General features: G+C 43.4%; 2 protein-coding genes across 6 annotated transcripts in view; one reads left to right on the plus strand and one right to left on the minus strand.

Annotated features, from left to right (window-relative positions):
- On the minus strand, nucleotides 1–27,151 carry LOC147028605 (uncharacterized). 5 transcript variants are annotated; one of them, XR_015057617.1, is made up of 9 exons: nucleotides 25,837–26,209; nucleotides 22,377–23,044; nucleotides 18,296–18,378; nucleotides 17,925–18,063; nucleotides 17,515–17,773; nucleotides 16,272–16,392; nucleotides 15,856–15,953; nucleotides 461–517; nucleotides 1–269 (listed from the first exon to the last, which is right to left on the minus strand). XR_015057617.1 is itself a non-coding variant. In XM_085879201.1 (8 exons), exons 2-8 carry the CDS (start codon nucleotides 26,038–26,040, stop codon nucleotides 477–479), a joined length of 1,515 nt encoding a protein of 504 aa, XP_085735327.1. In that variant the 5' UTR covers nucleotides 26,041–26,058; nucleotides 27,135–27,151; the 3' UTR covers nucleotides 1–476. The 5 variants fall into 5 exon arrangements, 3 of the variants coding, with proteins under 3 accessions (XP_085735327.1, XP_085735326.1, XP_085735329.1); XR_015057616.1 differs by having other exon boundaries at nucleotides 1–517; XM_085879201.1 differs by lacking the exon at nucleotides 15,856–15,953 and adding an exon at nucleotides 27,135–27,151 and having other exon boundaries at nucleotides 1–517; nucleotides 25,837–26,058.
- LOC147028606 (H(+)/Cl(-) exchange transporter 4-like) overlaps nucleotides 27,110–27,444 on the plus strand; it is a 58,580-nt gene continuing 58,245 nt past the window's right edge. The window contains exon 1 of the mRNA XM_085879195.1: nucleotides 27,110–27,155. Within this exon, the coding sequence (XP_085735321.1) occupies nucleotides 27,125–27,155 (31 nt within the window). The 5' untranslated portion in view covers nucleotides 27,110–27,124. The remainder of the gene's footprint in view (nucleotides 27,156–27,444) is intronic.

The following is a 27,444-nucleotide window of genomic DNA, read 5'->3' on the forward strand; positions in this document are numbered from 1 at the left end:
TGAGATTTGGGCATAAAGAACCTATCAATTTATTGATGACTAAACAAGAACGAGAAAGCATCAGTGTGGATTGAGATTACAGGACAATGCAAGATAAAGAAAAGTGTGGGTAGAATGAGACGAATACAGTTTGTAGAACTGTATCGAGTTGAACCTGGATTAGAACAGAATGAGATGCAAGGGAATGATGAACATCAGTCGAATAGCTTAGGATGGTGAAGTTCTGCCAATTGCAGCAAACTCATTCACTACAGGTGCAAATGTTGATGCTGAAGGGAAAATGCAATCAATAAACTGTTGTGAGCAATTTCCAAATGTTCATCTCTCGTTTTATACATTCGGTGCTTTCATTTTCTCGTTGCCAGTTCTCAAGGTTAATTAAAAAAAAAAAAAACATTTACATGGCACGCATCTCCCAAGAGCATTATTAACTCCCCTCAGTTTCCTCTACTAACCCTACCTGCCGAGATTTCACATTATTTGGTTGAGTTGAGGAATAACTCAATGTAGCGATGCCCTGAAAAATAAAAACACACGGATAAGGGGAGTTGGAAAAAAGTGAAATCCCAGAGTCACATGCAATGTTAGATACTTGAGAAATTAGTTTAGGATACCAACAAATTAAAATTAAAATGCAATCATACCCTCAACAACCACTGCATTGTAAACATGATACTTATCCTACCGACTGCACCACAAGATAAAATAAAACAATGATAAAAAAACAGGACAAGTCTGAAGACGACGATGGTTCAGGAGCGGTATTTGACGATGTAGATCGTTTCAGAAGTCAAGGATGAGACAATGTGATAATGTTTGACCAAGTTATAAAAATGATCAACATGATGTGGTACGAGTGACAAGTTATTAGCTGCAAAATGTCGAAAACCCGGTTTCGTTCAACAACTTAAAAAATTTGACTTTTGCATAACCTTTAAAGGTCACAAAACAATGTTGTGGACATTAAAAGAAGGAAACAGTATACGTGCTATAGCTTATTGGAGTTAGTTTGTCGAAGAAGGTCGAAAACCCGGTTCGATTCACACAACTTTGAAAATTTGACCTTTGTGAACTTTAAAGGTCAAAGGTCAAGGATTATGACCTTCGGTGCAAAACTTCCTCTGGACATTCCAGGAACAATATAACGTCATATAGGCTATATGGCATTTCGCACTCCTCGGATTATCCATACTTTGATGAAATCAGCGTAAAAACAAACTTGAAGGGGGCGCCACGGGCAAGGTGATCGAGATAGAGCAAAATGGTTTCAAGACTTTAGGTGGGGAATGACCTCAAGATTATGCATAAAAAATATTGTCATCCTAGCTCTCAAAGTTTGGGTGGTCGTATGATTTTTATGTCAAAATTCGAAATTTTCTAAGTTCGCGACCTTGTGACCTTGACTTTGGGGCGAAAATGAAAAAAAATTGAGCTCTGTGGGGCTATGCAGGTGCCATTGGGCTAACCAAATACCAAAACCCCTGCCAGATTCGACAACCCCCCTAGGAGAAGATGCAAATTGAAATCGGCTACCCCCAAAAAACACAATTCGCAATTTTCTAAGTTCGTGGCCTGGACCTTGGGACGAAAATGAAAAATCGAGCTCTGTGGGGCTATGCAGGTGCCATTGGGTGAACCAAATACCGAAACCCCTGCCAGATTCGACAAACCCCTCGGAGAAGAAAATTTTTTATGTCAAAATTCGCAATTTTCTAAGTTTGTGACCTTGTGACCTTGACCTTGGGACGAAAATGAAAAATCGAGCTCCGTGGGGCTATGCAGGTGCCATTGGGCTAACCAAATACCGAAACCCCTGTCAGATTCGACAAACCCCCTAGGAGAAGATGCAAATTGAAATCGGCTACCCCCGAAAAACACGTTTTTTGGGCGTGGCTCCGCCCATAATGGGCGCACCACACCCATTTTCAGGAAAACACAACTAGATCATGATATAAACCTCCCACCAAAATTTTGTCAGGATCGGATCAAAACCCACGGAGCTATGCTCGGGACAGACAGACAGACAGACATACAGACACACAACAATAACGAATATAGTGGTCACTTATTTTTTTCGTGAACCAATAGTATCATTCTCGTAGGGTTAGTGTGTTTACGGTGTTCATCGGTGAGCTACATGTACACATGGGCCATGGAAATACGAGATCTGCATGAAGACAACATGACCAGGGTTGGTCCAAACCTGCTAATGGACAGCATGTCAATAATGAATAGCTTACCATACACCATTTCAGTGCACTACGGAAGTTTATTTTGTACTGCAAAGGAATCCGTAAAAACATGAACCTTTGTCATGACATACTAAATCAGTCGAAAAGAGATTTCGGCTAAAGCCTTTACCTTGCCCCCAAAAATGAAATGCTACACCGCTGTACTGCACATGAGCCATGCATGACGTCATTGGTGCCTCTTGCCAACAGAGAAATTAAATTGTAGCTTAATCTGAAATGATGATTCATTCTCAATACTCTGTAAAGGAACTCCATCAAGTATGAAAAAGACTTAAAATTTCAGTTCCAGAAACATCTCTTTAAAGACATGGTGATGTCAGCAGTAGCAAAATACTATGGTAAGTTTTTGCCACCTGTGATGTCACTAATGGTTGAAAGGACGTTTCTCATTCATTAGCGGCAGACCTCAAACAATCAATAATTTTGGAACTGACTTTTTGTCGTATATAGATGAAACGCATGAAATAAAAACGATGTAAAAATGAGATCGAAGGAAAGACCACGAGAAAAGAAAGGGAAATAAGATAGCGTTTGTGACAACTTTAACATGTTAACTTTAAAGTAGATTTAATGTCTATATAAATAAATGGATGGTGTCTCCCTTTGTCTGTCTTTTTAGGTTCCTATTTACCCTCTTCGCATAGAATCACGAAACTTTGTCAGCATAATTAACAATCATACTAAAACACACAATTTGGTGTCTGTCTGACCATGATACTGTTACGGCTGTGGAAATTTGCAATACACCAGAAAGGTCCTCAGGTTAGATATATCGATAAGTTCATGTGTAGTTAGTCCACACCCGTTGTTTAGAGGGAATATGTGTGATTCATCCGGGCTGCGACGCTTTGAGTTAGCCATTTTTCTTTCTCGATCGTTATTTTGGACCAATAAGCCCGCCAACAACTCAAACACCACCAGCTTCGCCTCTTTACCGACACAACTCCACCCCGCAAACATCGCTTCACCGCCATTCTCAAACGAAGCCCGCCAACAACTCAAACACCACCACCTTCGCCTCTTTACCTCCATAACTCCACCCCGCAAACACCGCTTCACCGCCATTCTCAAACGACGCCCGCCAACAACCAAACCACCACAGCAAACACCCCTACCACCTTCGCCTTTCTCCTTCCACAACCATCAACCACACCACCTGCCAACCCGAACGTCATGCTGTCCAGGGCCCGTTCGGTGATTGTTGCCGAACGCGTCGAGCCGCGAGTACAAATGGATGCCTTTACGGGAGAGGAAATCGGATCAGGGGAGGTTCACGCCCCTTTTCCTCCGTCCAATGGGCGAGCATCGGGCGGTGTGGCCCTGCCCCCAAGCGCGGTGCATGTGGACTCATTTTGGGAGGGAAATCTGATCAGGAGAGGCTCACGCCCCTTTTTGCCCGACCAATGGCTAAACATCGGGTGGCGTGGCCCCGCCTCCAAGCGCGTTTTGATCCGCGAATTATCATACACGCTCCTCCCCCGGTCTATAAATACGCGAGCACAAGGCGACTCGCGTGAGTGTTGGGTTGTGCTGAGCTGTGCAGTGCTGTGCTGGCTGGGTTGGTCGAGTGAGGACGAAGGTTGTCGTTGCTGGGTCGAGGGACGAGTCGCGGAGTGAAGCAGGGACACGGAAGAGGGCTCAGGGGCGAGAGTTCGCCGGAGTCGGTTCGGTCCCAAGGCCCCGCTAGCGGGACGGAGCGTCCGCCATTCTCTCTCCACCCCGAGCATCAACAATTTCCCCATCCGTGCTGAGATAGCACCAGTAACCCTGTCCATTCCCCACCCCAACCATGGTGTCGACCGACCAACACGTGCCTGCGCAACGCATGGCCGAAAGGAGCTCACCGACCACGCCAGGGGCACGGAGTCAGGCACGTTCCGCTGACATTGCGGCTAGCCCGCCATCACGCCACGAGGGCGAGGGTAAGACCCCTTCCGTCTCGTGGACCTGGCCGCTCACCCAGGTCCCACGTACATTTGGTCCACGGATCTGTCTGCCCCCTTGCCTATGAGGGTGGCTTGTATTTGCTTTTTGTGTAAATGTGTGTGTGGCGCCGTCTTATAAGTAAACCTGAATAAGTGCTTGTACATTGCTTTATTCGGTTGCAGCTCTGCATTGCTTTCTTGCTTTGACTGTATACGTGCATTGTTTTTGTATAACTGTGATTGTAAAATACGTGCTTGTCTCTGTGTGGAATAAAAGTGCTTGTCGAACTGTTTCCCGTTTTGTTGCATCCTTTCCTGCATTGAAAGTTCCATCTTGTATCACGTAAGGCATTGGTAGTGGGTTTAGACACCCAGTAAGTAATCTGAACCGTTGAGTTCGGCGATAACTCCGCTCGGTTACTTGCCAGGACTAGGGATCACACGATGGAGGTTCTAGCGACTTCATTCCCACCCCACCCCCCATCCCCCATGGGAGTTTTTCACCTTGGACCAACTCCATGTTATGGTGTATAAATAGCTTATCGTGGCGTTTCGTGGGGTACACAAACCGGAAGTAATAATTATTATAACTACAAGCTATTCTGTCAATTCTGACCAACAGATAATCTACTATATATTACTAAAACTCTCATATTGTACGTATGTATGTTCCCAAAATACAGCCAAAACGGTACACGATAGTGCAAAAATTTGAGGGCCACCTTACTCACCATTCTCTTGCGGTGTGCAGTATCAAGTTTCGTTCAAAGCGGGCAACGAAAAAAATGATTAAAAAATCAATTCCCGATTCAGTCAATGACTCTTCGGGAGTATTTTATCAATGGAAACAACCTCAGCGGTATAGTTCGCTGCAGCTATCTCTTTTTTTTCTCTTGAAATGATGTTTTTCATCAACCGCTGTCAAAACGGGAACCCATCAGGTTCACGGGTCGTCTAGTTACCTTTATAAACAGTCACCACTGTTGTGTAATACTAAACTGAAAGACATTTGGAGGACAACTGATGTCCTTGAGGCAATCTATGTTTATCAAGCCCCCACAGATGAACAGATGTAAGCCATCTCAACTTGCTAGGCCTCTAGGTAGGCCGCGAGCTCGACCGCAATGATCTTTAGCTCGCTAGTAAAGGTGCTTAAATGAGTCTTTACACATGAATGATGTATCCTATTGCCTGTCTGATTTATCTAGCCACCGGGTTATATATGTGAACTACATATGGATTACACTGGTCAACAATTTTTTACTTTCTGAATGTTGTCTAGATTTCTACAAGTGAATTAGGGTATTCTGGCACTGCTGAATCAGGAAATGGCATCCGTTTCTCTCCATCAGGTCAGGTTTTTGTGCTAAGTTGATTTGAAAAAAATCAGATCTTGTGACAAAATCAATTACATTTTTGTGGCATTATCAGCTGATTTTTGTCAACACATATCATCCTAAACATGTTTTTAAGAAAAAAAATGTTTTGCCAACAACATTTATTGATTACATGATAGAAACATCGATTACTGTCATCTGAATGGTGGGCATTGATAAAGGTAAGTACAAGTAAATTGCATGTTGCGTCACCACTGTTCAAACTTCAGGGCTTGAACTTCCGTTTCTTCGAACTCCTGGAATGTTCAGCGGCAGGGAGGTCTCTCTTCAGATTCCAACAGTAGTCAGCCATCATGACTGCGTCCCAGCGACCCTGATACCTGGTCTCCATCTCCTTCATGTCCTGATGGATTCTCTCCCCCTGCTCGTCACTCATTGAACCCAGGTTCTCAGGAAACCGGTTCATATGTGAAAATAGGTAGTGCATCTTGATGCTCATGTTGCAGCCCAGGTTTCTGAAAGCAGTCAGCATGTTGTTGACAAGTTCTGCGTAGTTTCTGGCCTTATTGTTGCCAAGAAAGTTCTTCACTACCGAAACAAATGTCTTCCACGCTTCCAGTTCCACTTCGTTCATTGAGTTTTTGAACTCTGGATCTCTGATGAGCTGACGGATCTGAGAACCATCAAAGATGCCAGCTTTCAACTTCTCCATGGTCAATCCTGGAAAAGCCTGGCACAAGTAAGTGAAGCAGTCACCATCTTTGTCCAGAGCCTTGGTGAACTGCTTGATTAAGCCGAGCTTGATGTGCAGCGGTGGGAAGAGTATTCTGTCTCTGTCCACCAGAGGGTCGTTGATGACGTTCCTTTCTTTGCATGGCACCAATTCCTCCCGCATAGGCCAGTCCTTCTTCGTGTAATGCTGAGCACGGTCCCTACTATCCCACATGCACAGAAAACATGGGTACTTGGTGAAGCCAGACTGTTGTCCCAACAAAAAGTTCACCATCTTCAGGTCAACACAAATAAACCACTTATGCTGATCATAACCAATTTTCTCCAGCATGTACTTCACCGCTTCATACTTCTCCTTCAGTGTAGTCGAGTGAGCGATGGGTACAGAGGCAAACTGGTTGCCGTTGTGTAGCAGAACACATTTCAGTGATCGCTTGCTGCTGTCAATGAACAGTCTCCAATCTTTGGGTTCGTACTGTGGCACTCCAAGCTTGAGCAGAAGCGCATGTCATAAATTGGCGCATGTAGGTATTGTACATTCTTCAGAGTTCGTTATTTCAAGAAATACAACTTTTTTGTATCACATTATTACAAAATCTGCCCCATTAACTTTAGTTTTGATCCACGAACTTTATGCTTTGCCTCACCAATTTTTGGAAGATTTTGAGGTTTTATGACTTCAAACTGATCCCTTTTCGACATAATCACCCAGAACTATCGTACCTGAATACTTCTTGTCATTAAAATAATTATTTCCAATCAAAACAATTATTTGACATGACATTTTACCCCCACCAACTTCTTCTAAAATGCTCCACACATGCGTACATGTGAACAAAAATGTAAAAAACGACATGTGGCCATATCTCAAACTTGACCTGATTGAACAAAACTAATGTGAGTTTTGGATTCAGCGCATCAGATTCGTCCAAAATCAGCTTAAAAAATGCAGACAACAAATTTGTTGTTGACCAGTGTTATTTATCGTTTATATTTTGGGGCCTCATATGTGATTTCTCTTGGTCAGGGCTTCAAGTGTGTGACATGTCATATTTCCCCCCCCCCCACCCCGCCCCCCAACAATAAATTGCTTATATTATAAATGTATCCAGCTCGTTCTGTCTTTTCCTCCATTGGACTAGCATAATCCACGCACAAGTTAGCTCCCTATTCTTCATTCCGTGGCCCGTGGGTCACTGGCGGCCCCTGCCGTGTGGCCAATAATACAAAAATGTGAAAGCAGCCCCATTATAATCTGCAATAAATGCCATCAAATTGACCCAATGGGTTCAAATGAGTGTTCCAATGCAAAGTGTAAAAGTAACATCACTCCATCAGGAGATGGCAGCCTACAAACAATGATCCTTGCAGCCCAGTAACCACAATGAAAAAAAACAAGAAAAAAAAAGTATGTGGGAGTGGGGCCGAATAGCAGCCATTTTGGAGTGCTGTACCCAGTATGGCGGCTCTCACACTGATGTCTTATCGGCAAAAGTGGCCCCCTTTGAAAAAAAAACAAAAAACAGTGAAGATCATTGCGTTAGCTGGTAAGTTCTACCCCACTAATTTGTTCTCATTAGCTGGTGGGTACTTGGCAGCTCCGCTCGGCAGCACCTGATACAGTAAGTTAATGCAAGTACGCATTGAGGGCATGAAACTCGCTTGGTAAGGTCAATCTCCTGGAAATGGTAACACGCGAAGTAGTGTAACCCTGCCAGGCTTGGCAGTACCAATCGGCGTTCGTGGTTGCTTAACAACGCAGAGTTATCTGTGCCCGGCTGTTGGTGTTTCCCATCTCTCTACTGTTCATTAGGTCATCTCTTCGAGCATGACCTAATAATATTGGTGTTGAGAGGAGAGGTAACGATCCGTCCGTCCGTCCGTTCACAATGAAGTTGAAGCGGGAGATCTGGTCATTAGTGATCCTGATAGAGGTCGATGAGACGTACACGATGGTATGACTTTCAAGGTCACCGAAGGTCAAGGTCACGAGGCCTTTGAAGTTGCGAAAAATGACGATTTTCAAATTCTATCTCCTCCGCCATTTCTCAAGCGATCTTGAATTTGATTGTAGAAAATGAATCTATGGGACAACATCTAAATTTTGATCGGGCCGGATTTTCGATATTCGCTTTCGTTTTCGTGTCACGTGACTTCAAAGTTGGCCAAAAATGCGAAAATGACGATTTTCATGCGAAAATGACGATTTTCAAAATCTATCTCCTCCTACATTTCTCAAGCAATCTTGAATTTGATTGTGGCATATGAATCTATGGGACAATATCTAAATTTTGTCAGGCCGGATTTTCGATATTCGCTTTCGTTTTCGTGTCACGTGACTTCAAAGCTGGCAAAAAATGCGAAAATGACGATTTTCAAAATCTATCTCCTCCTACATTTCTCAAGCAATCTTGAATTTGATTGTGGCATATGAATCTATGGGACAATGTCTAAATTTGGTCAGGACGGATTTTCGAATTTCGCTTTCGTTTTCGCGTCACGTGACTTCAAAGTTTGCAAAAACTGCCCTACCTTCAGGAGGCTATATATTTTCTCGCAAAGATGACCGTCACTCCCGCACGGGTGTATTTTTTGTTGTTGCATCCTGATGTGCTCGGTATTCCACCTCTTCCACGAGCTTTGACCCTTGTGTACAAAAACCAACAAACAACCTCTGAAATTGTATTTGGATGAACATACTGTCATGAGGGATATGTTCCCATTACTTTTGCCTCTGCAAAGTTGGCTGTGCTGAAAATTAAATGTCATGATGATCTCTGCAACTATGCCAAAAATCATGAACATGGAAGCTTAACTCAGTGGTGCCTAACCTAAAATGATTGAATTGCAATTGAGAAATGCTCTTAAAATAAAACAGCAAACAATTAAATTGGGAGATATCGATTAAAATCAAGACTGAGAATCATGGTGGACAAACTCACTCACTAACACACAGCAAAGACATCATTAAGAATACATTGGTAATGGTTCATATGGAGTAAAAGTTGACCTTTCTAACCATCAATATATTGTTGCGAATTTGCGCCCGCCGGCGTGCGAGCGGCCACGTAACTCGAATCGCGGCACGTCGCCCACCGGACGGACAATCCCGTCGTGACCCTCTCGGACTAACGCCGGGAACTAGTCACGGGTGGGCCTTTCGGCCTCACCACGATCGTGCCAATCGGCCCCCCGCGTGGGATAGAGTTGCTCGCCAAATTCGACCTACCTAAGTACCCACACGGAGGGTAGACCGGGTGATCGCACCTCGCCGCAGGTCGACTTCGGACACGGGCCACTTTAAGCGACCCGTTCCGTACTATCGGGATAATCGAGCGGTGTTATCGTCAACCTCGACGGTTCCGATTAATTATCGGGCGTATTTAGCCCACTACAAACCCTTTACGTGAAGTAAGATGGAGATTCAATTAAAGAAAAGACTAAGCGAAACGGGAAAAACAATTCAACATGAGGCACATTTATTCCGCGGCAAACGGAAAGCACACATATACAATTACAACAATTATGCACCAAAAGCAAATGTAAAAGAAACACAACAATTATGCACCAAAAGCAATTGCAACAAAAGAAACAATGCAGATCTACTACCGACTACGCGAGCACACGGCAACACTTACACAGTTTTACTTTACAGATGGCGCCGACAACACATATACTCAAAATCAAAAGAAAAGGGCCACCCTCAATGACAAGGGGGCAGACGTGGTCTGTGGGCGCGAGACCGGGCAGAGCCTACCCGTCTTGTGATGAGCCGCAAAATGGCGGCGGCGCCCCGACTCTGCGCTCCTCCGCGGGCCTCGCTGGCACTGCCTGGAATAGGGTGGGAACGGGGCCCCCTTTTCGCACTATCTCAGCGCGGGGGGGGAAACAGGGGGGGGGGTTGTTGATGCTCTGGGGAAAGAGGATAGCTGGCTTGCTTGGGTCCCGCGACGAGCGACTCCACTGCGTCCTCGACCGCGTTCCCGGCTTCTCCTCTCTGCAGCTCCCCGACAGACTCCGAACCCCGACAGACCGACTCTCCTCCAGACCCGTCTTGACTGCTGCTGCCACACTTCACCGCCGCCACAACTCGCCCGAGCCCGAAACAGAAACTGACTCAATTCGCCCCGCGCTCGGCACTTTATAGTGCGACAGGAGAACCCATATGCAGATTTTCGGATCAGGATGGGCTCGGGGGCGGAGCCACGCTCGCCCATTGGACGGAGGAAAAGTGGGCGTGAATCATTCCTGATCCGCGAATTTGCATATATCGATTCTACTCCGACGCGCCTGGAGGCAGGGCCAAATCGCCCCGCACTTAATGATTGGAGGGATCGGAAGTGGGCGTGAATCATTCCTGATCCGACTTCCCCTCGGAAAGGCCGCTTTTTGCACCCGCTGCTCGGCGCGCGCCCCGCACGAGGCCAGGACAGCCTGACGCTCGGCGTTCACAAGCGGCGCGGGAATGGCGGCAGAAGGAGGAGAGGTGAAGGTGGTGGAGGGTTTATTGTGGCGATGATGGCCATGGCGACGCTTGGAATGGCGGTGATGCGATGGTTGCGAGAGCGAGTTGTGAAGGTAAAGGCCGTGGCTGTTGGCGTTGTTGTTGTTGTGAAGTGGCGTTGCGGTTGGTGGTTGTTGTGTGATGGAGGTTGAGACGTGGTTGGTTCAAAACAAAGATAGAACAGAAAAAATGGCTATGTTAAAGGGTCGCAGCCCGAATGAATGACATTTATTCCCTCTAAACAACGAGTTTGGGGCTAACTACACATGTACTTACAGAGATATCTCACCTACGGGACCTGAATGGTGGTTTGCGAATTTCCTCAACCACAACACTGATTGAATTGCAATTGAGAAATGCTCTTAAAATAAAACAGCAAACAATTAAATTGGGAGATATCAATTAAAATCAAGACTGAGAATCATGGTGGACTAACTCACTCACTAACACACAGCAAAGACATCATTAAGAATACATTGGTAATGGTTCATATGGAGTAAAAGTTAACCTTTCTAACCATCAATATATATATATATATATATATATATATATAATTTACGTGTGAACTTGCAGGATTCCGTCTCACACACAGACAAACCCCATCTCTAAATGGAAAAGTATGGCACTTGACAAAACATGCAGATGCACAAACCGGGATAAAAGACGATATAGGTTGTAAAACAAAGGATACGTAGTCTCGAATTTGGACAGAATACATATATTAAGGTATAAAATTAAATTGTGGTTAAATTAGGCACAAAAATATTTTTGGTTAAATTGGAAAACTTTGTCAACCTGTGATTAAGGCAATGTGGACCAAAAAACACACACACACACACACACACACACACACACACACACACACACACACACACACACACACACACACACACACACACACACACACACACACACACACACACACACACACACACACACACACACACACACACACACACTTCAATATCCTTGCCCTTCGGTAATAGGTGAGGCTTTTGAACAAAGTCAAGGCAAGGTGATTGTTTGCAGGTCAGTCATGTAAGAAATCAAAGTTTTGAGTTCAAACGCAAAACGATTTTGAAAACTATTGGAGTGCTCAAACCTTGGGGGCTTAAACCTCTCCCACAACTCCACTGAAAGAATGACAGAAAGATGGTTTTATAGTTGGCTGAACACAAGAACAACACATACAGTGCCTTCAGAAAGTATTCACACCCCTCAACTTTTTCACATTTTGTTTTGTTACAGCCTGAATTTAAAACTGATTAAATTCAAATTTGTCACCGAGCTCCACAAAATACCCCATAATGACAAAGTGAGAACATGTTTTTATAATTTTTAGATCCTCGTAGAGGATGAAGTCTTCCGAGATCCTGATTTCATGTCTGGTCTTGAGTAACAACCTCCATCCATTGTTGGGAGAGCACAAGCAGCATATCCAGAGTCGAGTGACCTGGTCTGAAACCAAATTGATGATCTGAAATCAAGCCATTGGAGAAGAGGAAGGATTTAATGTCTGAAGCGGTGATGGAAGCCATCACCTTGCTGATTATTGGGAGAAGGCTGATTGGTCTGTAGTTGCAAGGATCTGTTTTTGCACCTTTTTATGCAGAGCGGTAATGTTTGCTGCTTTCCCAGCAGATGGCAGATGACCTTAAGCAAATGATAGGGTGAATAGAACAGAGAGAGGGTGAGCAAGAGCAGAGGAGCAGGTTTTTAGGACACGTGGGCTGATGCCGTCTGGACCGCTTGCAGAATCTGAGTCAAGGTTTGACAGCAAGCTCTCCATTTTGTCAAACGAAAAGAACACGGAGTCCAGGAACAGTTGGATGCGAATGGGTAAGGTGGGTACAGAAAGCGATGGGTTTCGGACACAATATTTAGATGCAAACACGGAGTTTAAGCATTCAGCCTTTTCATGTGCGGTGTCAGCAGTGCAGCCATTTGAGCTAAGGGAGGGGATGGAGGGGGTACATACATCAAACAGATTTGATTAGATACCACCAGGATTTGGAAGAGGGAGAGAGGTTTGAGAGTTCAGACTTGAGATTAGAAAGATGTTGTTTTCTGGCTCGCCTGAGGGTAGATACACACTTGTTCTGAGCTTTATGGGAGGAACTGAGATTACCCTCAGTTGGATTTGCTTTCCATGAGGCAAAGGCAAATTGTTTCAGGACAATTGCCTCGCCACAAGCTTCAGTGAACCATGGGCAGGAGGAAGGGTAGGACAACTGAAGACGAGAGGGGATAAAGCTGTGCATGAGGGAGAGCAAGTTTCTTTGAAAGAATTCCCAGGATGAGTTGATGTTGGAGAAAGTAGTGATGGGAGACCAGTCTAAAAGTTTGATGGCTGCTTGGAGACCCTGCCAGTCAGCCTGAATGAAATGCCAGACTCGACGGTGCTGAGGTGGTTCTCGAATAACAGCCAGAGAGATGTCTACTTTGACAAGCATGTGGTTGGAAGAACCGATTGGAGCGGAGAAGAACAGCAGATATTTTCAGGGTAATTTGTCAAAATTAGATCTCGAAGAGATAGAGTACCATTGGTTGAGATCCGGGTCGGGAAATTGACCGATTGAGTCAGTCCCAATGAGTCGCAGAAGTCTTTAGCTGAAGTGCCATGACAGGTGAGAGAGGTAACCACACCCAGCCATATGGCATGATGACAACTGAAGTCACCACATAATATGAAAGAGAGGGTTTGGATGACAGGATAGAAGTTGGTCCATGTTTTTGGATAGTGAGGTGTAAATGGAGTCATCACCATTTGGTGCAGGGTACAACACACATGTAAACATGAGGTGGGAGTGGAGGGAAGCCAGAGCCAGAGGTATTCTTAGGGGTGTGGGGGAGTGATGGCAGTGCATGGAGAGTGAGGAATAGAGTCTTTGATGAAGAGAGCAACTCCTCCACCAAGATGAGGCTCAAGTCTGTCATACCGGAGGAGGGAGTAACCAGGGAGAGATACTTGGGAGTGAGAGATGTCTTGAGGGAGGAAAATTTCTGTTCAGCAGATTACGTCTGGTTTGTCATTGGCAACCTGTATGGAAAGATCAGTCAGGTTTGAGTGAAAGCCCTGGATGTTTGAGGTCCACACAGTTAAGGAAGAGGGAGGGGAGGAGGCTTTGGGTGCAGGGGAGGGGAGGGGGGTAGGAAGGTAAGAAGAGTTGTTGAAAGTGTGTGGGGGAGAGAGCTGGATGAGGAGGAGAAAAGGCTCTGTGGTGTTGGGTTGAGGTACAGTGGGGAGTAACAAAAGAGGTGCTAGAAGGCAGTTGAGGATTTGAGGAGGTGGAGTGATGAGATGGAGGAGAGAGAACAGGGGAAGGAGGCAGATTTGTGGATGGTGGGGGGGGGGGGGTGTTGGGGCAACTTTGAGAAGGGGAAGTGAAGGGGGTGATTGGAGGGAGAAGGGTGAGCAGGGAGTTTCTGAGAAAGGTGGGAGGGAAGCTTGGAGGGGGAAGAATTAAATGTGACTGTTGCTTTGAGAGGGAGGGTGAGAGGGGTGAATTGGCACTGAAGTGGGAAAAAGGAAAGGATGATTGATGAAAAACGAACATGCATTGCAAACCGGGATTTTTTTTAATTTTTAGGTCAGAGATGTGACTAAGGACATTACTTGAGGGATGCAATAAAGGCAAATTAAGAGAATGGAGAGAAGAAACGTTGTAACAGTTGGACTTTTTAGACAAGGGATCAAGGAAAGGTCGAGTTGAGAGCAGTCTGTTGAAATAGAAAAAGAGTTGTGAATTATGATACAGAAATGAGAACCACACGTGTGAAAGAGGAAGTTGAAGCATTTTCGAGACCGTTTTTATTATTATTATTATTTATTAATTTTGATATAGATGAGGAAAAGGAAAGGTTGAAGAATAATCAGGAGGTGAACAGTGAATCTGGATCGGAAAACACAGAGGGTAGAAACAATTACAGCAGAAACACGTGGTTACGGGAGGTTGTATAGTTGAAAGTGAATTTATTTATTTTTATTATTATTATTCTTTTTTCAATAAGGAATACATAAGATTCGGAAAGGAAAGGTTGAAGTAAAATCGTGAAGGTGTATGGTGTATTTGGATCGGTAAACGCAGAGTGAAACTCTTGGGTCCATGAAAAGTAACAGGAAGAGGGTAGAGAGAGACACGTGGTTTTGGGAGGTGTATAGTTAGAAAGGACACAAAGAAATGTTTTTTGATTTTTTTTGATGGATTTTTGAAGATTAGGTAAGATTAGGGAATGGATGGTTGTAGGAAGAAATCGTGAAGGTAATGGTAAGAGTGGGTCAGCTGAAATAGAAGGATGATGGTGTGACGGCAGGAGGAGGAGGAAGAAGGATTGATACTTGTGGCTATGGAGGGAGAAAGGGTTTTTTGTTTTGTTTTTTTAATATTTTTTAAATTTTAAGACAAGAAACAGAGGGTATATTTGGGAGGGGAGGGGGGAGGCGGTGGGAAACATGGGGAAAATAGGAACCGATGGTAATAGGGAGAAAAATACAAATAAAAATGATCGTACACCGAGACGGGAAGGATGAGTAGGCCTCAAGGAAACCCGATAAGACAAGATCGACGAAAACTCACAAAATAGCACAATTTTTGAAACAAAACCGAACTAGGAACACAGTAAACATGTAGGTGAGAAAATAAACAGTTAAAACATGACAAATAATGACCGGAAACTTCACTTTGAGAAAGTCGGCAGAGACCCCAAGAGAACCAGCCGTTGCCTCAAAACCTGGAACCGGAACCCCTTGACCCGTGTCGCCTGCGGTTAAGCCTGTTCACGCCCCATACATTTTAAAATACTTTTCCTGGCCCACACCTTCCCCACTCCCCATTGTGAGTGAATGTGGTCGATTGCTCATGACACCCTATTTTTCTGTCACTGTAGTTAATTGTATATTTATTTTCTTATTTCATTTGTTTCAGCCTGCCTCTCCTCAATTTCTCCGTTTGTGTTGTCTTGTGTGTCTGCCTCTTATTTCTTAAGAGACGTGTGGCCTGATTCCCGCCTTCTTGCATACGCAAATCGTTCTGACCCAGTTTGTAAATCCCTGGGGAAGATATAGATTGGTAAAACAAATTTGTTTTAAGAAATCAGCTGGATACCTGGGGGAAACTGCATTTTCTGCTTCAACATGGTTTCATTTAATTCTGCCATTCGCAAAGCACATTGCCTCAGCACAGCGGGACCGCGTCAGCGAAACCTGCTGACACAATACCAAACATATGTAGTTCACAGCTGCCTGCATTTATTACAACTGAATATTTATCCCAAAGGTGATGGAATCAACTTTTCCAAAGCATTACTCTTGCTCTTATCTGACAGCTATTTGACACAGTATCCTGCCAAAACGTTGACCCTTTACGAGGGCCCGCTAAATTATGACTTTTCCTTCAATCCGAAACTACCACACAGCCATTACAAATGAAACATGCACAACATTCATCATATTCTCAATCCCTGCTGCTTTCGAACTTAACAAATAAACAAGTCATCATACCAATTCAAAGCAACATCTTACCAATATAATGGTGCTGTCGCTCCATCGCTTGGATAGCATCTTTGTGGCATGCAAAGTGAGCATTAGCCTCTCCAGGACGAGAGTCAATTGTAATATTGACGAGCTTGAGTGGGTGGAAAAACTACAACCAAAGAAGAGAAGGGAGGGGGGGGGACAATTTACTACACATACTACATTACTAAAAGGAGCAGCGTCCATTCGAATGTATGGCACACTGTATTCTATAAGGTTCCTGCTGTAGTAGAAGAATAAATATGGTACCATTGGAAAGCTAATAATAAATGTACTTGGAACAAAAATTTGAAAGTTGTAAAATGTCATGTCCGTTCAATAATAGGGATTCCTCTTAGCAGGACTGGAGCTTGATGTAGCATTTCCAACAGGAGCGTTTTTATTATTCTACGACAGCACCGAACACTTTGGAGTAAAGTGTGGCGGACATGGAAGGAGCACAAAAATTGTATACAGTAATACCTCCGATAACGCTGTTTTGTTCGTGCTCTTCATCCTGGGTGTAATAACTATACATGTACTTACTACTGGTAACACAAAAAAACGAAAATCAGTGTGCTCTGGAGGAGAAGGAAGACTATTGCTAAACTGGAGATTCTTAGAAGTGCAACAAGGCGATTTGTATTCTACAGTGTTCAGGTATGTAGTTAGATTGAAATAGGATGAAGATTTTAAAGGCTGCAGAAAAAGAAAAAAACAGAAAACTTTTTTCACAAGTTTACCACCGTTGATGGACCGTCTTTTAAACCACGTTATAATAGTTATCTGTGCCTGTTATTTGTGGCCTTTGTGACATCCTTAAAAACTAAGCTTCCTGTTTGGAATGATTTTCAATTTTGTTTGAGACAGAGTAATACAATTACTTCACTCCTCTGTGCGCATGAGTGCTCAGGACAAGATTCCGTACAATTTGCCAAATTCAGAGCCAAAGTATTGCTAAACTGCAAGTTCGTGTTCCACAGTTTTCAAAACATAAAATTCAAATGAAATTAAGTAATTCCTCGATCATAGACGTCTGTCTGTAGATAGAAAAAGTGAACCGATTGCTTAACCCTGCTTTTGCTTCGTGCATGTGGGGTATAATAAGGGCTTTTGAAATATCAGGTAGTTAGAACATTGAAGTAGGTAAAACAAAACAAGGTAGACTGATGGTCTTTCAAGGATTTAACTCGGTGTTTTCAAAGATAGTAGGTCGATAAATAGACAAGAATCCTGGATAACATGTCCAAACCTTTGCGATATCTTCTTCATTTGAGGAAAATGGCAGGCCTCTCATGTGTACCACATTGCTTTTCTTGACGGCAGATGAGCGGGATACACGTGCCGATGAGAAAGAATCATGTGCAGACGGGAGAGAGTCATGTGCAAATGGGCGAGACGCCTGTAATCGGGAATCAATTATTGTTGGAAGTGGTGGTTTGGTGGCAAAGTGTCGCTCTTCATCTATCAGCGATTTATCTTGAGAGTTACACGGAAACACCTCAATATACCTGGCAATAAGGGAAAAAAGAAAAACAATGAGTGTATTTTGCCCAAAACAACACACTTGGCAAAATGAAATTGTGACTTTATGAAGATCTGACAGCACAGGCAAACAAATTCTCAGTAGAACCTGTGTATGAACACACAAATAAAACACACCTATTGCCCATAAAGTCTCCGTGACGAGCCAGAGCCTTTCGAGCTTCAACTCGGTTCTCAAGAGCCACAAGAGCAATTCCCTTTGGCCTTCCATCCTCCCTTCTGCACAGATGGACTCCATGAGGAAGGATTCGCAGACCTGAATAAATTATATGAATGAGAAAAGAATAAAAATGCAGAAACGCTTGATATACATATGTTAGCAGTGATTATCTTGTTATAAAGGCTCAACATTAATAGAATGAAAAAAATTTGGATGCATTGGACTTTGACACACACTCTCCAGACAAATTATTGGTGCTAACCAAGACAATTCAAAGTTTATTTTGATGCAAGTAATATGTACAAGTCCCATTACAAGTATGTCATACCATCAAAAAATGCACGTATGGCTGGTGGCCTCGCGGTGAAAGGCAGGCCACGAACCAACAGCCAAATCGGCTCTGACGGGAGGCTGTAATGCAAGTATACATCAGTGACGCTTGACAGTGCAGCAGCAAATCCAGACACGAAAATCACTACAAACAGAGCGAACAATTTAATCGAACAATAAAATTCTCAAACCCGTACATCCCGAAAACTAATTTCAAGTAACACGAGGGACATTTTCCCTGGATACTACTTCCTTTGCAGATTTTCATGATGCATCCACTGGAGTTCGAATGGAAAATTTTAGGTATACATAATGAGACATACTTGCTGCATACACAATAATCATATGACAAAGTTATAAGTGCGAGTGATTATAAGCCTTTAAAGGATTTATGAACAGTTTGGGGATTTTTGCAGGAGGAATAATATCTAAATTTGATATCCTCTTGCATTAAGTTTTCAAAAAGGTACCTGAGAGGTTGATGCAAAGTTAACAACTCAGCTATTAAGCAACTCAGCTATCATCATGACATCATCAGTCAGACATGGAGGTGAGCTGCCATTCATATGAATGAGGTGTGTTTAAATATTCAAGACCAGCAGGGGTGCCCGGCTTTGCTGGGCAACGCCAGGTTCCTCTCCTTCCACCCATTCCCCTCCTTCCTTCCTCCCTCCCTTTTCATCATCCCCCCCCCCCTGAACACCCTCCCTCTGGACTCGCATCCCACCCCTTCCCTCATCCCACCCCACCCCTTCCCTCCTCCCAAACCCCTCCCTCCTCCCACACCCCTCCCTCCAGACTCCCACACTGCCCATTCCCCTCCATCCGGACTCTCACCCCCTTTCCCTTGCCTTCCCTAATTAGTGGAGGTTGGCTTTGGGGCTTCTCACTCTCTGGGGACATGTACAATGCAAAAATGCAAGTTATCTCCACAGCTAGCTTCTAATAGTCGATGCCACCACCACCGGGTACACATTTACAGATAATTTTTGTTGACCTTCCCTCCTGAACCCCTGCGATTACAGATGAAACTAGAGGGGGAGCACTCGGTAGAGTGCAAAACCTCCGCCGCCAATACTGCTGGGTCACTTAAGTGAACCTGATATCCTATTCATTGTAGGTCAAAACGGATCAGACGACTGAACCACGATTGAATAAACTAAACGAGATTGACGCGCATGTAGAAATGCCCCAAAAAAAAAAAAAATCGAAATTTTTTTGAAAAAAAAGGTGCAAATTTTTTTTTTTTCTCTAACAAATTTTTTTTGGGGGGGTTGGAAATCACTTAAAACATGTAGAAATGCAAAAACAAAAATTCAAATATTTTTTCAAAATGGCCACTACAGCGGCCATATTGGACTTTGGACCAAGTCCAAAATCTAATGGCATGATCCTTGGACCATACCTAATCCCCCACCAAGTTTCGTCGAAATCCGTCCAGTTTTTCCGTAATACTGTTCACAAACAAATAAACAACCAGACAGGGGTGAAAACAGTAACCTCCGTCCATCTTCGATGACAGAGGTTAACTAGAAGGGTACTTGGTAGAGTGCAAACCTCTGCCATGTAATGCCTGATCCATGAAAACATATTGGGCTCAATAACGTTATTAAATATCATGCCATATAATCATTTTTGAGTCCTATTTCTCAATGGTGAAGAATCACTTTAAAAATTAAATAAGTCTCGTATCCAGACCTGGATTCGGATCTTCACCAAAATCAAATCAATTCGTCCTTGCCACACACTCAACGTGTCCACCAAGTTTTGTCCGAATCCGTCCACAACCTTAAGAAATATCGTGCTATATATTGGTTTAGCCCAATCTCTCAACAGTGAAGAATCACTTAAAAATGATCAGATCCAGATCCGGATTCGGATCTTCACCAAAATTTAATAAATCTGTCCTTGTTGCACACCCAACCTGTCCACCAAATTTCATCCGAATCCGTCTGCAACTTTTTGAGATATCCTGCACACAAACAAACAGACAGACAGAGAGAGGTGACAACATAACCTCCTTCACCTTCGGTGGCAGAGGTAACCAAGGAGCTCATGGTCACCACAAGGTCCATGTGCCAAATTTGGTGGCAATTGGCCCAGTAGTTTTGGCATGATTGGTGTTACACACACACACACACACAATGACTTATTTATTAGATACAAACAGTCAGACACCCATACCATTTTCAAGAAACTGTGTTGAGTAAAGATATTTCAAAAACCACAAATGTTTGGGGATGGATATTTTACAACAGCTTTTTGTTTGGCTAAGGAAAAGTTTAATTTGGCTACACATTTTCAAACCAAATTTTTTTTTAATGTCCAGGAAAAAAAAATAACCCTGAAAAGTACATTCTTTGATTTTGTTTTACCGGCCAACACTTCACAATTGCTCTTCCATTTATATTTGTCATCAATTAGTATGCCCAAATACATGTATTCAGAGAAGAAGAGGAAAAAGAAGAAGAAGATGATGATGATGACGTAGTATGTGTGTGTGTGTGTGTGTGTGTGTGTGTGTGTGTGTGTGTGTGTGTGTGTGTGTGTGTGTGTGTGTGTGTATGTGTGTGTGTGTGTGTGTGTGTGTGTGTGTGTGTGTGTGTGTGTGTGACCGCTGTTTCTTGACAACCACTGGTCCGATCTAATTGAAACTTGCCAGATATATTGCTGGGGACCTGAGGATGTGCCTTATCAAGGTTTGATATTAATCGGACAAGTGCTTCCCAAGTTATGGCGATTTATTTACCAACCAATGACAAGACACGTTACTGCGTAGGCGTGGTCGATGGGGGAAGGGAACCTCAGCCGCGTTCCCCATTACGGGTTACAACGTACGGACTTCCGCATAGCGATGACTTTGTGTATTCTAATAATTTCTCGATTTCTTATGCGCATTTATAGATAAACACAATGCCCCAAGTTATGATCGTTTTCATATTAGACGGTGCATAAATTTCAGTAACATCAGGGTGAGCTGGTATGCTCCGAACCAGGAAGTAAATTTTTTTTTTGGCACGAACGTTTTTTTTTTTCTCTTCTCTTCTCTTTGTGTTTTCCTTACGACGACATTGCGAAAAAGCAAAATACGTTGGCGCTAATTGTATAATTGGCCATTAAAACTAAATTGTGAATAATCGTAAGTGCGATATGAGAACTTCCGGGCCACGCACGTACGGGCACGCGAGAGCGAAGAAACGGCCTGTGTGGTTGTTGTTTCTTGCTCGCGGTTTGAATTATTTTATTTTTTTACGGGAGAAGAAGAAGAAGAAGAAGAAGAAGAAGAAGAAGAAGAAGAAGAAGAAGAAGAAGAAGAAGAAGAAGAAGAAGAAGAAGAAGAAGAAGAAGAAGAAGAAGAAGAAGAAGAAGAAGAAGAAGAAGAAGAAGAAGAAGAAGAAGAAGAAGAAGAAGAAGAAGAAGAAGAAGAAGAAGAAGAAGAAGAAGAAGAAGAAGAAGAAGAATGATGGATGTTTTGCTGGCAAAGAAAAACTGAGTTGCGAATCACTGAATCACAACACCATTTTCGGTGTGATCCGTGACGGCAGCCAAAAGCAATCCCTTTAAGCAGTTTCACACCAGTTTCGATCATTCAACATCTCACAATCTTGTACATGATTATCATACTTAGATCTAAAATGAACAATGAAGACATTGAATGAAGACAATGGAGAGATTAACTCTTCCCAACGATTAAAATGCCATTTTTTAAAAATTAAAGTCTATTTCCTATCAAAATTGAATGGCACTTTCTATTGATATGCCACCCCCCAAAAAATAACATCGTTTTGAAAATTTTTCAATTATTCCAAGGAATTATTTTTAGGATTTCACTGTACCCCATATTTTGTATGTCCTTATCAGATGAGTGGTTGGTTACGGAAATAAACTTGGGAGCCCTTCGGCTGGCACATCTTATTTCCCACAGGGGCAAACACGTTCTCATCAACTTTTTGTTGATAACATCAATTGATTGTACCTGTGACATGGAAAATAAGGAAAGGAGAAAGTGTGTTTGTGGAGAGATGTTACTTCATAATAATTTCTGCTTTTCCTGTATTTCCATTGTGTAAAAAGCATACCTGTCCTTCTCCCTGTACTGGGGCAATGCAGGATAGTCTTCTTCCTCTTCTTCTTCTTCTTCTTCATTGTGCACATAATCCGGTAGATCATTCCAGTTCTTCACCTCTTCATACTGTTCACCCATCGAGTCGTTCTCTCTTCGATTCAAATGTACTTGCATATCCTCCTGCTCATCAATATTTGTCCTGTGTATGCCTATAAATGATTCTTCTTCCTCATTGGCAAGACTGCTTTCACATTTTTCCTGCAAATCTTCTTCAGTGCCGAATTTTTGTTCATTTATTCCTCTCCCCTCTCTTTCTTTTGGTATCACCTCATTCAAGTCAACTTCACCGCTTGCTGAGGCCTCTCTCTCGTCTCCAACATTAATCTCACTTTCCCACTCTTCATTATTATGAAGAAAGCTCTCTCTTTCTCCCACGTTCACTTCATCAGTGCCCCAATTGTCTTCTTCAACTAACAAAGCCTGCTTTTCTTTATCACTGTTATTCTCTTTATAACCCCATTCTTCACCGTCATAACGTGTTCCACTTGACTCCTTCGCATCGTTTCCACTTGACCCCTCCTCCGTGAGCATCTCGTTCCTTCTCTCAATGATACTGGTTTCTTCAAATTCTTCCATCGGTGTTTTTTCAGCAAATTCATTCTCTTTGGATTTCTCACACGTCTGTAAAACATGCAGAATACAACATTAACGATTCTTTTAAAACTCCATACTAGAGAGGCTGCAAGTCATTTAAAATTTAAAAAGTAATCAACAGAATCAAATGAAATTTTACACAAATGTCTTCAACAAATGTACACAGACATTCTTCTGGGAATAAAAGGTTCACAAACTTCTACAGGCAATGGGTAGGGTTATTGAGGAAAGGAATATTGTAACATTATCAACTTCAATTAATAAAAAAAGAACTCGAGGGTAGAATTTGATGTGAATACGTCAATGGATATGTCTCAGCCCATGTTAGACGTCAACCCACCGTGACGTTTGATCTCAATTAAAGGTCACATGAAAATTAAAGGACAGAGAGAGAGAGAGGACGAGAGAGGAGACAGATAGAGACATCAGATGCTTCCAACTCGAGTTAGCTTGCGAAATAATTTTCAAAGGTCACATGACCTGACATTTTCAATCTAAAATGTAATCATTCCATCCTCGTATTACAGGTAGAGTATTTTTTTTTTAGTTTTTTTTGTATACCTTGTCGAGGCTCGTGTGAGAGCTAACACACAACGCATAGCAAGGGGGGGCATGAGACAAGAGGGGAAAGGAAGTTGTGCCTAGTTTGACCAAAATCCCTTTCGATTTGTGGTTCACAAGTCATCATGGAAATGAAAAAATGTTACTTTCAGCTAAAGGTCACATGACCTTTGATCCTTTGAACCCAAAAATCTAATCAGTTGGTCTTTGTTTCATAGTACACCTTTGTAGCAAGTTTGGTTAAAAATAAAAAATAAAATCTTTCAGTGGTTCACAAGTTATTGTGCCAAAGGCATGAACGGATGCACAACCAGACCGAAAACATAATGCCTCTGGTGGCGGTGAGATAGAAACGAAAAAGACCATAAAAGTAAGAAAGACGTGTTGATGCAACTGTTCATGGATTCAACCTCAAGCCTTCCCCATGGACCGTGTAACTCATCTTCTTCTCCCCTCAAAACCTGTTTGTGTTCCCATCTGAACCTCTGCTCATTATGTGGAGAATCCAGGTTCGAATTCCATATCATGTGTTTCTCCATTTTCTACTTGACATCCTTGTAATCATGCTAAAATACACCAATTGTATGTATGTATGGATTCAATAAGCATTAAAATAATTTATTGGTGGTTGCTAGGATACGCAGTGCAGCTTGTTAAAATCGGTTATTGATGACAGTTTGTATGTTTTAATGACAGTTTGAGTCTATGGTTTGATGGAGGCGCTGTGTAATGGACATGTTTACAAGGTAAAAGTGTTTATTGCTCAATATATTATCATATAAAGTGGTGTACGATTAAAGTTATTCATATGTAGTTATACTTTAAATAAAAGTAAAAATTAATAAGTTTGGATCAGAATATTGCATTGCTGTGTTGACTGACTGTCTGGACACAACTTTGAGGTTGTTGGTCCATTGATGTTCAGTAAACTACCGATGTGAACCTGTGACCGGGGTTGTGGATCCACCGTTTGGAGAGGTTCTGGGTTGAAAGGATCGAAACCTCGATGAAAAACGGTGCCCAGCTGATGATCCAGGTACTTGGGAAATCGGTTGAGTGTTTATAAGTTAAGGGTTTTTTTTTGTTTGTTTGTTTTTTGTATAACTTGTCGAGGCTCGTGTGAGAGCTAACACACAACGCACAGCAAGGGGGGGGGGGGCATGAGACAAGAGGGGTGGGAGTGGGAAGGACAAAACAGTGGGGAAAATGGGGAATACAAGATGGACATTACAGGGACTTTCAGGAAGGAAAGCAGGGAATTTGAAGGAGGTGGGCTTGGGTGGATTATCAGGGGAAGAAAACATCGAGGATTTGGATGGGGGATGATAAGAGGTGGTGGTGAACAGCTGTTTTGAAGGCCCGGATGGAAGAATGGGATTGAATGGAGTGAGGGAGTTTATTCCAAAGGTGGGGAAAAAGAGGAATGGAAGAGTGAAGGTGAGCAGTGATTCGTGATTTTACGAATTGTTTTACCAGAAGGGGGTTTTTGGCAGACCTTGAGCACTCTGCGGAAATGTGGTGGGGACAAATCACAGAGAGAGAGCGGGGGGGGGGGTGAGGCTGGAGAGGAGACGGTGGAAGACAGAAAGACCACCGACCAGCGGTGAGAGAGGTAGAGAGAGAGACTGGTTCTCTTCCTGGGACGACGGTGCAGTGAATGGTTTTTATTTTGAATGTGAACTTCATAGAATCAAAAACAGCTTTTCCAATCCCCCCCCCTCCCCTCCCACCCAAGGATAGGCGGGAGATCACCCAGCCAAAAGGGAGAGTAATAAATGCATCCTCGTCAAAGTTTTAACTTGAATAGGAAAGGGGGGGGGGTCACAAGACGAAGTTTTTATAAGGAGGTGGGAGTGGGCAAACCAGATTTTAGGGGGGAGGGGGGGTTTGGGGAGGGGCAGAAAGCCATTATTCCCATGAAGCCTCCACAATGTTTACAAACATGGTTGTTTGTCCATGCTCTATCCTTTTAAATGCCGATCTCGGTGAGATGAAAGACGTTGGGGGTCAAGTCAAGCACGTACTGTTATTAAAGTCTTTGGTACGACCAGACTCGACCGGGATTCGAACCACTGACCTCGCAATGCCAGAGCAGACGCTGCAACCATGACAACCACCGAGTGTGGTTAAATGTCCTCGTCATCACGTGCCCGTGTACAGTACAAGTGTTGAACACACAAACATTTTACCTTTTAACAGAAGCGTGGTTTTACATTCAGTAAACATCTCGACAGACAATCGATTTCCGCCATACGAACCGTGTGACACGATCGAGCAGCACAAGGAACGCAGAGGCCCGGGTGTTGTCTCGGCTCGAGGTGGGAGAGACGGTGGCGGTGCTTGGAGCATGAGCTCCACTGGAAGCCCTTCACACGGACGGGCAACACACGGGCCCGAGCCGGGACCGCGACAGGTCCGCCGGACAGCAAGGGCAGCAGCAATGCTCGCCGAGCAATCAACATGGCAACGGCACAGATCTGCTTTTGAGTGAACAGATGAAGTATAAATGAATTTATTCGATTTTGTGCTCCACCTTTAGCTTCTCTTTTAAAAAGAAAGGTCAAAGCGACATTTCCACAGAACGGCAGCAGAGCAACACGAAACCACGTGGTCTACACGGAATTTTTTTTTTAACCGGAAGTGATTGCAGAGGAATTCTTGGAAGGATTGCACTCAAACAAAGCATTAAAATTACTCAAGAGAAACAGATATGAGGGGAAAAATAATGCTCCAATACATAATATGGTGATCTGTTAAAAAAAAAAAAAAATTTTTCAACGAAAATCCGAACACCCCCAATTACAGCCTGCTACACCGACACGAGGAAAAGTACAACGAAATTGGGTTGTTTTTTTTTAAACAGAAATAAAACAAACGATAGCGGCGACAACCTCGACCTTCCTTGTTGTTTTATTCCCACTTAATCGAAGCAATTAGTCTCGTCACACACACACACACACACACACACACACACACACACACACACACACACACACGGTTTCTCTCTGCTGTCGTCATAATCAACGTGCTGCAGATGGAGACAAATGTAACGACACTGATATCTTTGTTCAGCGTGGCCGGTAGAATTGGCAGGATGGCCGCACACTCGTGTTTGAGCTGTCTAACCTGGGTTCGAATCCCGACCCGGCTATAAACCGTCATCCCGGCCTGTTTCACAGGCAGCGTGATTCATCAATGTGTGTGTGTAACGTCCCTCGGACGGACGTTACACAGGGCGTCCTGTCCGCCGGCATTAGTTGGTGGACGTTAAAGATCCTTCGTGGAGAGTTGGCGAGCTGTCGCCGGCACACTGAACAAGCTACAAATTCCTGCATTCACTTACAGCGGGCACTGCATCAGCAGCACAGATGCACGCTGTCTCTCGGCCAATGATGTAACCGGATCGCAGCTTGGTGAAGAAGAAGAGGAAGAGTTTTAAGAGGAAAAAAGGAAGAATGGCTATATTTCGTCACCACGTTAAGCAGTTCCATCATCATCATCATCATCATCATCATACAAGGAAGTTCAACTCAAGACGAGGCCCTCATGCAATTACCGTGTAGCCATCTATCCCCAGGTACTGCACCTATCTAAATCAAGTTCAAACCTATCGACCGTTTCTCTTGTGAAAACCTTTCCACGGAGACTATTCCATTATCGTAAAGGTGGATTTGACAATAAATAGTAGTACTACTACCTCTTCTTCTTTTGTTGTTTTATGTCGTTTTCAGAGCTGCGAGGCTCTATATACGCCACGCGCTCCGAAATGACTGTGGTGAAAGAAGGAGCCGTTGGGGAATCCCCCCCCCCCAAAAAAAACCTGTGCGGGTCTCCCGCTCGCTTTTAAAAAATGTGGAACCGCATTG

The sequence above is a fragment of the Eptatretus burgeri genome, chromosome 4, assembly GCF_056783735.1.
Source record: "Eptatretus burgeri isolate ZD-2024b chromosome 4, Ebu_testis_v1, whole genome shotgun sequence".
Classification (NCBI taxonomy): domain Eukaryota; kingdom Metazoa; phylum Chordata; class Myxini; order Myxiniformes; family Myxinidae; genus Eptatretus; species Eptatretus burgeri.

Bases quoted from the DNA above. Each gene is read 5' to 3' on its own strand.
- LOC147028605 (XM_085879201.1), bottom strand. From the start codon at position 26,040: ATGTTGATTGCTCGGCGAGCATTGCTGCTGCCCTTGCTGTCCGGCGGA. The intron at 23,045-25,836 runs GTTCGTATGGCG...CATGTTTTACAG, and splicing joins CTGCTCGATCGTGTCACACG to ACGTGTGAGAAATCCAAAGA. The intron at 17,774-17,924 runs GTGTGTTTTATT...CCTTATTGCCAG, and splicing joins GGAGACTTTATGGGCAATAG to GTATATTGAGGTGTTTCCGT.